Raw genomic sequence first — 14,090 nt, 5'->3', positions numbered from 1 at the left:
ATCGTGGTTGACAGGGCCGACTGCAGACACGTTCACGTTTGGCCCTTCAACTGACTGCAGAGCCACTGAAGTGGAACTCTATTACAACAGCCTCTCCAGCCACGATCCATCAGCGCCGACACACACACACACACCCCGTGTGCACACGCATACGCTTACAAAGACAAATCGGCGTTTCATAAAGTACAAGATTCCCGAAAGCGTTGCTCTTTATGTTGCTTTCCTCCGACAGCTTCTTTTTTTTTTATCTGCTAAATCTAAAGTGCTGCTTTTTCAGACGAGGGCAAAGTATATCTGTTCCCTCATCAGAATAAATCCAATCAACACCTCTGAGTGCTGCACGGTTTCATCATAAAGTCATCATACAGTCACAGACAGCTGTTAGAGGGAGACGTTTAATAAACCGAGCCAGACTGAACTGACAGTTATACAGCCTTTTGGCTGTATCACCTTATTAAAAACCACCGGCTGACCTCACACACACACACACACACACACACACACACACACAAATGTATGCTGAGGAATGTTCCACCAGTTGCATTAACATGAAATGGAAAAGACATTCCTCCGCTTTAATGAACGTGTCACAGTTCCTCTCCTCAGTTGAAGGCAGCCTCACGGACGCAGCCGGAGCTACGAAGAACGCCACGTGAAAATACAGTTTGCATGTTCCTCCTGAAGGAGCATGGGTAATAGGGTGGGGAAAAATATCGATACGGCAATGTATCGCGATACTTTACCGCACAATACAATATCGATTTTTCAACTCCAAAGATCGATAAAAAAAAATAGATTCATGTTTAGATGCGTTGTGAATGAAGTACTTTATCCTTTTTCATTTTATTTTCAATATTTATTCCAGTGAATTTCATGAATCAATAAAATGGAGAGGCTGTTTTGAATGAAATAGTTTTGACTCAATTTGTCCTCTGATCAATATCATCTGATGTACATATACAGGTACTTGTGTTTATTTATATCGTGATACGTATCGTATCTCAAGGTTCTTGCCAATACTCACCCCTAATGGGTAATATACGAGGTCGATGTAGAAGAAAATGTGTTACCTCACAGTTTAATTTAATCTCATCCTAATATTCCTTTCTCTTGTACTCATCGAATGTCCTGCTGCTCCTATTGGATTGTGGTTAACTTTTGTTATCCTGATAAGAAGATCTTTTGGTCTTTCCCTCTTCCTGGACCGACTCCGAAACATCCTTATCTCACATTGATTGATCGAGGCCCGATGAATGGATCCTGTTGTGACATTGTGTAGAGAAACCCAGCTGCCCCGAGGGCAGCCACACCTTCGACGTCTCAGGAAGTCTCTTCCTCTTGGAAGCGGTCGTGAATTGAAACGCTGTGACTTCCTTTTTCCACCGTCGGTGATTAAACCTCGTCTGAACCAGCCACAGACTTGGACCTGAAGAGTTTTTCTTCCACACTGTGAAACAAAGAAAACATGCAGATGAACGAGGGAAGCATCAGCACGGCTGTGGAAGTAAACTCTTCTCTCTGGTTTTTTCTGTGCAGGCTACCGACGCAGATGCCGGCACGTTTGGGAACGTGCGTTACTTCTTCAGCGACGACCCAGACCAGTAAGTTACGGCTCGACACGCTCCAACCATCCACACAAACACACAGGGACATTCAAATTCACCTACGAGGATGTCTGCCGCTGCTCGTTACGCTCCCTTTAGGCCACAAATGTACAGAAAAACACACATTCTCATCCGTTCGTACATCACCGGATCAATGTGGCCTCCAACTATTTTAGATCCTCTGTTGCTCTCGCTGAGCAGCGTTTTCAGGTGATTTTTTTTTTTTTTTTTGTATGACAACATACAAATCTATTTTCTAAACATGAAGCTTTTCTCTTCATACGAACAAATCAACAAACATAACAGTTATTTATGGTTCATATCATAATTAAAGTTATCTTAGGACACTTTTCAAAATGACCAGTTTAAAGCTGACTTTCTGCAAACTTACTTCCAGTAAATAATGAATGTATTGCCGTGTGTTTAAATCCTATCAGAGTTTCTATTGGCCCAATGATAACATGGGAGTAATGGACACATATGCTTGTTTTATTTGTGCAAATGGTCCCCGTCTGTATGTGCTTTTATGACACTGCATAATTGTATTATTTAGAAGTAATTACACTGCAGACAGATTGCCACAGACCCCACATAGAGAACCATTGCTCTAAAAGAAACATTAACTATTCACTACGTCTCATAACAAATACACATGAACATGTTTAATTTATTTATACATTTGTCTTTTTACAACATGCTTTAATATGTTGTTATAAGGTCATTATGTTGGAGTTAGTATGCTTATGATATCATTAAAGTATCTTGTCATAATAAGCCTCGTTGTCTCTGGATTTCAGGTTTTCCGTGGACGATGAGACGGGCTGGGTCGTCCTGCGGGCCGCTCTGGATTACGAGCTGATGCGGCGCTTCACGCTGACCGTGCTGGCGAGGGACGGCGGCGGCGAGGAGACGACGGGGAGGATCCGAGTCAACGTGTTGGACGTCAACGACAACGCGCCACTCTTCCAGAAGGAGGCGTACGTGGGCTCGCTGAGGGAGAACGAGCAGGCCGTCCAGCCGGTGGCACGAGTCAGGGTGAGACGTTTTCAAACATAAACCCAGAAGAAGAGCAGAATAGTGCCATCCATCCATTCACAACACACCTGGAGTTTCCTGTTTACTGCTTTCCTTTTCTTCAGGGATGAGAAGCGACCACACACAGAAATAACTCCACATTAGAGCCCTATCATGTAGTGACATGAGCCTCCTGAATTTGCACCCAAAAGTGCTGTGAAATTATTAATTTATCATTTCAGGCTCCGTCGTTTTTACCCGGGAAAGAAACATAAAGCAAAAACATGTAAAAAACAAAACAACACGACCCCCAATTACTGATTACAGATGACCTCTGTGTTTGCAGAATTATAGGAAGTTTTTACTTTACAGATTACAGACATGGGATTAAAATCACAGGCAACATAATATATAATATATTGAGAGAGAGAGACCTGGTTCCTTAGAAGAGGAACCCAGGAATGAGACACCACTTCCTCCAACCAGATGTTTGCAGATTTCCTGCCACACACACATTATCTGTGGTATCGGACGTGTGTGAAACATGTAGGGAGTTTGAGAACAGACTGTAAAACTACAGTAAAACTGTTTATAGCTGCTGTTTATACCTTCAACTTGTTGTTTGTCTGAACTACATTCTTACATAATCAATGTAAGATTGAATTATTCACATTCACATGTACTTTCACGTAAAAGGCTGCAACCGAGGATCTCATCCCACAAAATCCTGGCAGCAATCCTCCTCCTCCTCCTCCTCCTTTCTTCCTCGTTTAGAACGGTGCAGTTATGTGTTTGTGTGCACTGTGTCCAAGAAGAACAGGTCGGCGTGGCGTGTTGGCCATCAGTCACTGCCACACAAAAGGCAGAGGCACGCCGGCACAATGGTAACTAATGGCTCAGCGTTTCCTCTGATTGCGCCCTGCAGAGAACCACTATTACCACTATCCCTCGTGGCGGCGGGTGCAGCCGTTACCCTGCTGCCGGTGCACTTTGGCGGCTTCTTCGTGTTGCATTGTGGGGGTTGAGCTGATGACTGCGCTCAACGCTTGACTCGCTGTGTTTGATTGGTCTGAACTAACCTTAAACGCTGCCGATATTAAATACGAGTCACGCACATTCTGTGCGTCAGCGCTTTGCTCTGGAACCTATATTATATAAATACGATACAAATACATGTATAGTCTGGAGAACAGAGAGATGGAAATCATTTTTTTGTGTATTTTTTCTGACTCACCTACTTGATCTGCCGCCCTCAACTCCTCTCGCTCCTGAGTGGTGAACGACCGTCAAATATGAAGCCGTTTGTTGAAGTTTTCTCACATGGAAGACGGTCTGCAAGAGAGAAGCCACAGTTTAGGACGTTGCGGGGGGAAGAAAGGTATCGCTTACTCAACACTTTGGCATCAAATCAAAGAGTAGAGCTACGCGTGTTCCGGAGAGATACAAGCGAGAGTTTCTGACAACCTGTCCAGCCTTTAATGATGCCAGCGAGGCCCGTAGACTCTCCTCACAGCCGGAGGACTCGTGTTTAAGTTCCTGCCAACTGGAGAATAATGAGGGGGTGTCATCATTGTTGTTGATGTTGTTGTGGATTAGCCCTGCAAAGTATAGTTTCATCTGTCCTCTGCCTGCTCAGCGTGTCTCGGCTCTGTTGGTGTTCCTCCAGTATTGACGCCTGCGCCGCTAATAGCCAGAATCTAGCTTTAATCTGTCCAACAACATGCCTTCACTGACTGACAGCTTCTTGGCTGCACACACACACACACACACACACACACACACACACACACACACACACACACACACACACACACACACACACACACACACACTGCATCCCACGATGTGCAAACATGCACATATATATATAATAGCAGCGTCTACTGCAGCATCTGTCCTGTCTCACTCAAAGTGTCTCTCCCCCCCCCACAGGCTACAGATGAGGATTCTCCTCCCAACAACTTCCTGACATACACCATCACTTCGGCCTCGGCCTTCCTCCGGTACTTCAGCATCATCATGGTGGAGGGATACGCAGGTACGCTCGCCTTCACGGCACGGGGACGCAATCTATAATATGGATCCATCCGGGCAGGGCCGTCTAGACTGGCTGAACATTCACACATTTAAAGTGTAGAGTGGTGTGTGTGTGTGTGTGTGTGTGTGTGTGTGTGTGTGTGTGTGTGTGTGTGTGTGTGTGTGTGTGTGTGTGTGTGTGTGTGTGTGTGTGTGTGTGTGTGTGTGTGTGTGTGTGTGTGTGTGTGTGTGTGTGTGTGTGTGCTTGTATAACTCTAGGTTGTTGTTTCCCATTTGGCCCACAACTTTACTAAACTATAATGCTGCTGCAAGTCCAAAAACTCTCTCTCTCTCCCTCTCTCTCTCTCTTTCTCTCTGTACTCTCTCTCTCTCTCTCTCTCTCTCCCTCCCTCTCTCCTCCCTCTCCTCTCTCTCTCTCCCTCTTTCCTCCCTCCCTCTCTCTCTCTCTCTCTCTCTCTCTCTCTCCCCCCTCCCTCTCCCTCCCTCTCTCCTCCCTCTCTCTCTCTCTCTCTCCCTCCCTCTCTCCTCCCTCTCCTCTCTCTCTCTCCCTCTTTCCTCCCTCCCTCTCTCTCTCTCTCTCTCTCTCTCTCTCTCCCCCCTCCCTCTCCCTCCCTCTCTCCTCCCTCGCTCTCTCTCCCTCTCCCTCCCTCTCTCCTCCCTCTCTTTCTCTCTCCCTCTCTCTCCCTCTCTTTCTCTCCCTCCCTCTCCCTGCCTCTCTCTCTCCCTCCCTCCTTCCCTCCCTCTCTCTTTCTCTCTCTCTCCCTCCCTCCCTCCCTCTCTCTCCTCCCTCCCTCCCTCCCTCTCTCCCTCCCTCTCCTCCCTCTCTTTCTCTCTCCCTCTCTCTCCCTCCCTCCCTCTCTCCTCCCTCTCTTTCTCTCACCCTCTCTCCCTCCCTCTCTCTCTCTCTCTCTCTCTCTCTCTCCCTCCCTTTCTCTCTCTCTCCTCCCTCCCTCTCTCCTCCCTCTCCTCTCTCTCTCTCTCCCTCTTTCCTCCCTCCCTCTCTCTCTCTCTCTCTCTCTCTCTCCCCTCCCTCTCCCTCCCTCTCTCCTCCCTCTCCCTCCCTCTCTCCTCCCTCTCTTTCTCTCTCCCTCTCTCTCCCTCTCTTTCTCTCCCTCCCTCTCCCTGCCTCTCTCTCTCCCTCCCTCCTTCCCCCCCTCTCTCTTTCTCTCTCTCTCTCTCCCTCCCTCTCTCTCCTCCCTCCCTCTCTCCCTCCCTCTCCTCCCTCTCTTTCTCTCTCCCTCTCTCTCCCTCCCTCCCTCTCTCCTCCCTCTCTTTCTCTCTCCCCCTCTCTCTCTCCCTCTCTCCCTCCCTCGCTCCCTCCCTCCCTCTCTCCCTCCCTCTCTCCCTCCCTCTCTCTCTCTCTCTCCCTCTCTCTCCTCCCTCTCTCCCTCCCTCCCTGCCTCTCTCTCTCAGTGATCAGTGTGAGCCGGCCTCTGGACTACGAGCAGGTTCCCAACGGGATGGTCTTCTTGACCGTGATGGCCAAAGATGGTGGAAGCCCGGCCCTGAACAGCACCGTCCCTGTCACCGTGGAGGTGATTGTAAGTACAGACCAGCAGACGCAGCTCTAACTAACCACACCACTAACTAGCCATGGCTGTCATCTGCAGCACACGCTCCATCATAAGAGCATTATCCAAATGTAAAGCCGTCTGCATTCATATTCAAGCTGTGAGGGAAGTCTCCTCCTGGCTGTGGTCAGAAGCCCACCTCCATAACAAACACTTCTTCTGTTCTCATTAAAACGACGACATCTGGTGTCACATTAGAATTAAAATGCACATTAAAATGCCTGATGTGCAGTTTAAAGACAGCAAACACACCTGAGATGAAGAGGTGTTTGTCTCCCATCGTCCCGTCTCACTCTGCACGATGATTTGTACGTTCATGATCTATTCTTTAACTGTAAACCCTGATGAAGATGGCATTGATTGCATGTAACCATCACCAGCAGGCAGACCGGTTTCCTCTGCAGGGTCGAACCCTTCATGCTTGCTCATGAATGTAGCAGCAGCTGCTGTTTGATGTTTAATGTCACTGACATGGATTAGTGGGCTGGTTTAATGTGAGTTTGACTGCAGTCGCCAGTCACTCCAGTTCACTCACAGAGGTCACTGAGGTCAAACCCTAAAACCAGCAGACTATGAGTCCAGGTTTCTTCCATCATCCGCTGATTTCATCGTTATCGACACATGCAAAACCAAACTTTCATACATCATTAAATACCCACTTTGATGGATCCTCAACCAGTGGAGATCAGTGTTAAAGAGTTCACCTTAAATAGTCGCCGGGTAAACTCTTTTCTAAATTGGTCATATTAGCATATAGCTGGTGGAGAGAGTGCGCTGTGGTTCGTTAAGACTCTCCAGCTTGTCACTAAACCTGAAAGAGGAGAGACGGCTTGTAATTCTCAGAGCAGCCACAAAGGGTGAAAGGCACCCCTGACTCTCTCCTGCACTGTTTACACACACTTACATCAGGTCGCATCTAAACATTTGTCCCCTTAATATGGAAATGAGCCTCACTGCAACAAACCACATCGGTGCTCAGAGTTAACGGTGACTGAAGCACATTTATAATTTATCATTTGTGTCACGCACAGACTTTTCATGGTAGCGTTGAATGATAGTTTTTATTCTTTTGTCCTCCGCTTCAAATCGTGCCATCTCCTTTTACAGTCTGAAGGTGTGAGTTTAACTAAAACTCACTCAACTGACTGACTGGGATATTAAATCACAGTCATGAGGGGGGGGTTGAACCCGGGTTTCAGTGTGGGGGTTTCAGGGGTTCAATGACATCCAGCTTGCTGTGTAATACAGTCTTTTTCCTTTATTTAAGGTTAAAGGTTAACTCTGTAAGCACACTTAGTGTTCATGTGGCAGCGTGTTTGTGTGTGTGGCTTCCAGGAATCTACTTCAATAGTTAAAAAGTTGTAAGTCTTGGCTGAGAATCTGTCTAACTCACACTTTTAATGTATTTTCAAGCGTAGTATTTTTCTTCAGATAGTATGTAATGACTCTCCTGGCACTGCAGCACACACCCTGTGAAAAAAAACACCAAATGTTCAAAAGGAAGCATCTCCAAACTTTTCCAGCAATCTTCTCATTTAAGTTCCCCGAAGATGTGACTCACACAAACAAGTTCTCCTTCCACGCTTCCACAGCTAAACACCTGACAGCGTTGCCTCACACACCCCGAAGCTCCTCAGGAGATCTCCGCTTCAGGAGTTAGCCCCGGGGCCCCGAACATGTATAGATCTATTAGGATGGTTAGAAAGGGGAAAGATGTATTTACGTCACCGTTCTAACTCATTACAACCTGAAATAACTTAAAAATAGGCGACTCTGCTCACTCCTTAGTGTGTGCTCTTCTTCTTCAGAGGCTCACAAACGATGGAAATATGATGCATTATTATTAATTAAAGCATCAGACATCCTAATAGAATTGAAAGCTCCACCTTGAAGCAGAATTGGTCGTACCGTTGTTCTTCCACTGATGAAGGCTGGTTGATCTTAATTAGCAGGTAAACAGGCAAAGAGCAGTCCACTCGTTTCTGAACTTTTGAATGCGTTCACTTCCATATTCCATTTCAGTATTTCCTCACTGTCAGAATAATTCTGAGCAGCTTTGGATCCCTGACTACAAGGCTACAGCTTTGTTTGTGGTTTTTATCAGTCTGTGCAGCTATCTGGCTGCTTTTGTCGACTCTTATCTTTGTCGAGTCTTATTTTTAAAACACCGGAGAACGTTGCCGCCGTCTTCTGGTACACGCAGCAGATCAGAGATGTTTTAAATACGTGAAATCGGGTTGAATAAAAGAAAGGCAGGCATCCTTCTTGTGTTCATGTCGTGTGCCGGGTGTCTTCTCTGGTGTCATGATGTCTCCTCTTACAGGTTATTAGAATGCCTTTCCGTGTTTCCTGTCACCATCGAAGGAAACAGGATCTGATTACTGATCTGGATGCAGGTTTTTAGATTCCTTAACTCTGCTTTGGTCACATGACTGAGCTGAAGGCTGCGAGGAGGCCGGCTCTGCTGGTCGACGTGACCAAACCAGATGTTCTGTTAGTCCTGGTGGCTGATCAGTTCACATGTGATCCAGATGTTCTGTTAGTCCTGGTGGCTGATCAGTTCACATGTGATCCAGATGTTCTGTTAGTCCTGGTGGCTGATCAGTTCACATGTGATCCAGATGTTCTGTTAGTCCTGGTGGCTGATCAGTTCACATGTGATCCAGATGTTCTGTTAGTCCTGGTGGCTGATCAGTTCACATGTGATCCAGATGTTCTGTTAGTCCTGGTGGCTGATCAGTTCACATGTGATCCAGATGTTCTGTTAGTCCTGGTGGCTGATCAGTTCACATCGTCAGATTCAGTTACACAGCATGTCTCACCTGTGATACATTCCACCTGTCTGTCTTTCTGTTTTACTTTCTGTCTTACTTCATGTCTTTCTGTCTTACTTTCTGTCTTTCTGTCTTACTTCACGTCTTTCTGTCTTACTTTCTGTCTGTCTGTCTTACTTCATGTCTTTCTGTCTTACTTTCTGTCTGTCTGTCTTACTTCATGTCTTTCTGTCTTACTTTCTGTCTTTCTGTCTTACTTCATGTCTTTCTGTCTTACTTTCTGTCTTACTTTCTGTCTTTCTGTCTTACTTCATGTCTTTCTGTCTTACTTTCTGTCTTTCTGTCTTACTTCACGTCTTTCTGTCTTACTTTCTGTCTTTCTGTTTTACTTCATGTCTTTCTGTCTTACTTTCTGTCTTTGTGTCTTCATTTCTTTTTGTCTTACTTTCTGTCTTTCTGTTTTTCTTTCTGTCTTTTTTCTTTCTTTCTGTGTTACTTTCTGTCTTTCTGTCTTTCTGTTTTTCTTTCTGTCTTTTTTCTTTCTTTCTGTGTTACTTTCTGACTTTCTGTCTTACTTTCTGTCTTTCTTTCTGTGTTACTTTCTGTCTTTCTGTCTTTCTTTCTTTCTGTTTTTCTTTCTGTCTTTTTTTCTTTCTTTCTGTGTTACTTTCTGTCTTTCTGTCTTACTTTCTGTCTTTCTTTCTGTGTTACTTTCTGTCTTTCTGTCTTTCTGTTTTTCTTTCTGTCTTTTTTCTTTCTTTCTGTGTTACTTTCTGACTTTCTGTCTTACTTTCTGTCTTTCTTTCTGTGTTACTTTCTGTCTTTCTGTCTTTCTTTCTTTCTGTTTTTCTTTCTGTCTTTTTTTCTTTCTTTCTGTGTTACTTTCTGTCTTTCTGTCTTTCTTTCTGTGTTACTTTCTGTCTTTCTGTCTTTCTTTCTTTCTGTTTTTCTTTCTGTCTTTCTGATTTTCTTTCTTTCTGTGTTACTTTCTGTGTTACTTTCTGTCTTTCTTTCTTACATACCGATATAACATTCCTGATCACACAACCAACAACACAAGCCAAACCTAAACATAGAGTAGCTCAACTAAATGTGTGAAATACAATTTTAACTTTTTGTGAAAACGTGTTTTATCACTTTCTGAGATGACAAACACCCGGTGATGAGTTCCTATCCCCCTCTGTCAGTCCGACCCACAGCTAACAGATGAAGCAACATTAGCATCTTTAATGTTGAGTCTCTTTGTGTTGAAGGCCCCAACGGAATGAATAAAACCATTTGTCATGTAAATGATGTACGTCGTGTACAGCTTCCTCTTCTAGATAACAGACAACGCAGGTGTTAAATAATTGTGTCTGTATTTTCTTTCTTTTTCTAAATAGTAAACATGAATATTGATCTTTGCTAAGATACTATAAATGCAGCAGTAAAAAATCCTAACGAGCAACCAGAACTCATAAACAGTATCTCTACTCGCTCTTCAGCTCATTTCCCGTGACAGACATCCGTTATACGAGCAACTTTTAGTCATAAAAGCAGAAATGACGGAGTAGAATGGATGAATCCAGCTGGAATTAATCGTGAATATTCCACGCCATGCGTATCTATACACATCCTCCATGAGGGAGGAATATTGTGGTGGAAATGCAAAGAAAAAAACCCACCCAACGGGGAGAGATGTGTGCGATGCTGCGTTCCTTGTGCGTGCTTCCGTCTGTCCGTCCTCCACGGTGTCGTGACTCACACCGCAGGGGTTTATCAGCAGCGAGCAGCATCACACACACACAATGCATGTACACCAGTGTAACGCCGAGCCACGGAGATAACGGCGCCACTGAGTGTTGTTAAAGTGTTAACACTTCCCAGCAGCTCACGCACAGTGGGGAGCCCCTCTCTGCGAATAGTTGGTGTGAAACAGTCGGATTCGATGAGTGGGAGGTTGAAAAGTCCGTGTGACAAGTGGAAGCTGGTTGGAGCCGTTAACCGCTGTCATAACACACTTCTGGAATACCATTTGCTTTAATGGGGATGCCATTTCTAATCACCTTCATCCCTTTTAATGTCGACCTCAGCGTTTGGTCGTTTCCTCGCCGTGTGGTTTGTTGTGTTTCCTTTCTATATCAGAATAAACAGAAGTACCTGATTAGAGGACAGAAACGCAAGCTCTGTTTGGAGATCTCAGTTTACTCTGGCTATCATCTAAGAGATGTTCAACAGGGGGGTCCGGGACCCCTAGGGGGTCGGCCGAGTTACTGCAGGGGGTCCCCCGAAATGATTTGATCCCTTTTTGTCCAAAAATACACCTTAACATGAATACATCCGATATTAAGCAAATATAAATCTTCCTGTTTGTTTATTATGTTGAGAAATTGTGGATTCCAAAATAGTATTAAAATATAAATCTGTCAATTATTTTAGTGGCTTAGCATTGTATTTTTTTATTTTATTTTTTCATTTATTTATATTTATGTATTTATTTTAATTTTTAAATTTTAAACCTTGTTTTATTATTGGCTTGTTTTGATGGGTTTTTTTTTTCTCCAATGCTTTTAATGTTTTATGTAAAGCACTTTGAATTGCCCTGTTTCATGTACTGTTATACATACTATAGGCTGCACTACACATTATTATTGGTTTAATAAGGAACACATTTGTATATGAAATGTAATAGGGGGTCCTCCTGGTCTAAGAGATACTGCTACTATGATTGAACTATTACCAACATGTCTTAATTCCCAGATTTGTTCATCTCGGGTGTGTTGCTGCTCATTTTCCCCAGCACTTGTATCTTTTATGTATTAGTTTATTAAACAGGGACAGTGAACAGCCTCTTAGCTTAGTTAGGTGTGAGCTAATTCACATCTGTAGTCCCTGGACAGGAAACAAAGAATACCATCTCTGTTGAGAAAATCATTATACACATCATTATACACACATTATAGTATCATCTGAGCTGTTGTTGATGTTTGTGCCTCCTCCAGGATGAGAACGACAACCCGCCGGAGTTCAGCAAGCCGTCCTACATCGTCAAAATCCCAGAGAACATCATCGCTGGTGAGTGGCTTCGTGCATTTGGGTTTGCAGTGTGGACGACACGACAACCACTCAAACAGCACACACCTGAAACTGCCTTTCTATTAGCATATTCAAGACACAGCTCTGCTTTCTTGGGGGTATATTTTTATGTTTTATTTTATATGCTTCCTCTGGCCTCCTCCTCTACTATCGTATTTGTTCTGATTTTGCATAATGTTTTTAAATGCTCCGTCAGAATGCAAGATATTGACTATTCAAGGCGAAATCTCCGGCTGTTCTCATGCATGCATTCAGAAGACTCTTTTATCCCAGACAATAGATTAGTTTTCCTCTCGCTGCAGGGAAATGAGATGTTTGACCGCCCCTTTCTCTCTCTCGGAGTCGGCGGCAGACTCGGGGCCACTTTGTGTGTTTTTCGGACCCCGCTTTTAAAAGGAGCGGCGGAGCTGAGCTGCTTGGGCCGGGCTGAGCTTTAGGCCGACGACGGCTAAGTGCTCGGCCCTGAGCTCGGGGCTAACCCCGCGGTTATGGCTAGCCTCTCATCCCCGCTGTCTGCCTGGGTATTGATCAGGCCTGTGCCAAGTACAGACTGTGCCAAACAAGCTGATAATCCACTAATCCATAAACCCACTCACTGCCATGCCATCAGTTGAGCTGAGGACGGGGGCGGCGAAGAAATGAGCTCTCTGACTGCCATTTCAGTCTGTCTCTGCAGCTCGTCTCTCTCTCGACTAGACTCCACGTATTTTTCCCAGGACTCGAGTTTACTTTTTTATTTTTCTCCTCCCTTCTCCCCCCCTCCCTTCATGCCTTCCTCTCCTCCGCAGGGGCGACGGTGCTGCTTGTGAATGCTACTGATTTGGACGCCTCTCGGGAGTTTGGCCAGGCCTCACTCATCTACTCCCTGGAGGGCTCCTCTCAGTTCCGTCTCAACTCACGCTCAGGTGTGTGTGTGTGTGTGTGTGTGTGTGTGTGTGTGTGTGTGTGTGTGTGTGTGAGAGTGTGTGTGTGTGTGTGTGTGCGCGCGCAAATTTGAAAGTGTGTTTTTCAGAAATAATAGATTTTTTTGAGTTTTTATTCCATTTTTAATTCCAAATTCAAACTTTTGGGAGATGTTTTGGTGTTCTGTTCATACATGACTTTATGAAATTGATATATAAATCTGCTTCTGCGATACCTTTTTTTTCTAAGGCTCTTCCCTTCACCTGGATGTGTATTGAGGCTGGGCTCTGTGGGCTTCTGAGTTTTGTTGTAACTTTTCTTCCTGACATGAGAGCTGCTTTGTAATAACTTGACTCGGGTGTCCTCTCGGTTACATGTTTGAAATCTGTATTTGGATCTGATTCCACGCGTGCTTCAGGTGAGATCACCACCACAGCCCTGCTGGACCGCGAGCTGAAGTCAGAGTACATCCTCATAGTCAGAGCTGTGGATGGAGGGGTGGGGCCTCAGCAGAAGACCGGCATCGCCACGGTAACCACATCAGCCAGCTCACAGAACAACTCTTTAATTCTTAATAAGTTGGTCTAAATTGATATTCTGTTGAAACGTCTGTATTGTGCTGTGACTTTTTGGCTTTTAAGCTACGATGATCAGATACGGATGTCATGAATGTCACTTTTCCCTGAATTTGCCTCACTTCCACGTGGTTTAGGTGAACATCACCATCCTGGACATCAATGACAACGCCCCCGTGTGGAGAGACGAGCCCTACCATACCAACGTAGTGGAGATGAGTCCAATAAACACTGACGTCATCTCTGTGAGTACACCTGGCCCAGCTCCAGCTGCTCTGACGAGCTGATGGGTAACTAAAAGATAATCCCATTTTATTCCTCAGTAGGATGGACGCTTGAAACATTAGGAGGTCATTTATTAAAATGTTGGCTTTTATTTACCCAGAGCAACTTTGTGATTAAGAGGAGTTTGATTATTTTTAGTCTGTGATTTGATTGAATTACTTTGCAAACTTGAATAAGGCAATAAAGTGAGTTTTGATCCAAAAGAAATCATTGGTTTCAGAGCAGAGCGATCAAAGTGTGAATGTGATTGAT

The 14,090-nt window shown here is 44.8% G+C and overlaps 1 protein-coding gene across 1 annotated transcript in view; it reads left to right on the top strand.

The window, feature by feature from the left end:
* Window positions 1-14,090, top strand: part of cdh23 (cadherin-related 23) — a 153,491-nt gene that overhangs the window by 96,635 nt on the left and 42,766 nt on the right. The window contains exons 14-21 of the mRNA XM_084020696.1: window positions 1,537-1,601; window positions 2,402-2,639; window positions 4,551-4,656; window positions 6,069-6,196; window positions 11,982-12,054; window positions 12,864-12,980; window positions 13,397-13,509; window positions 13,691-13,798. Coding sequence (XP_083876822.1) covers window positions 1,537-1,601; window positions 2,402-2,639; window positions 4,551-4,656; window positions 6,069-6,196; window positions 11,982-12,054; window positions 12,864-12,980; window positions 13,397-13,509; window positions 13,691-13,798 — 948 coding nt within the window. The remainder of the gene's footprint in view (window positions 1-1,536; window positions 1,602-2,401; window positions 2,640-4,550; window positions 4,657-6,068; window positions 6,197-11,981; window positions 12,055-12,863; window positions 12,981-13,396; window positions 13,510-13,690; window positions 13,799-14,090) is intronic.

The sequence above is a fragment of the Eutrigla gurnardus genome, assembly GCF_963514095.1.
Source record: "Eutrigla gurnardus genome assembly, chromosome: 11".
In the NCBI taxonomy this organism is placed as follows: Eukaryota; Metazoa; Chordata; class Actinopteri; order Perciformes; family Triglidae; genus Eutrigla; species Eutrigla gurnardus.
The sequence above is the reverse complement of the archived record's forward strand: the minus strand, read 5'-3'. Positions and strand labels throughout refer to the sequence as shown.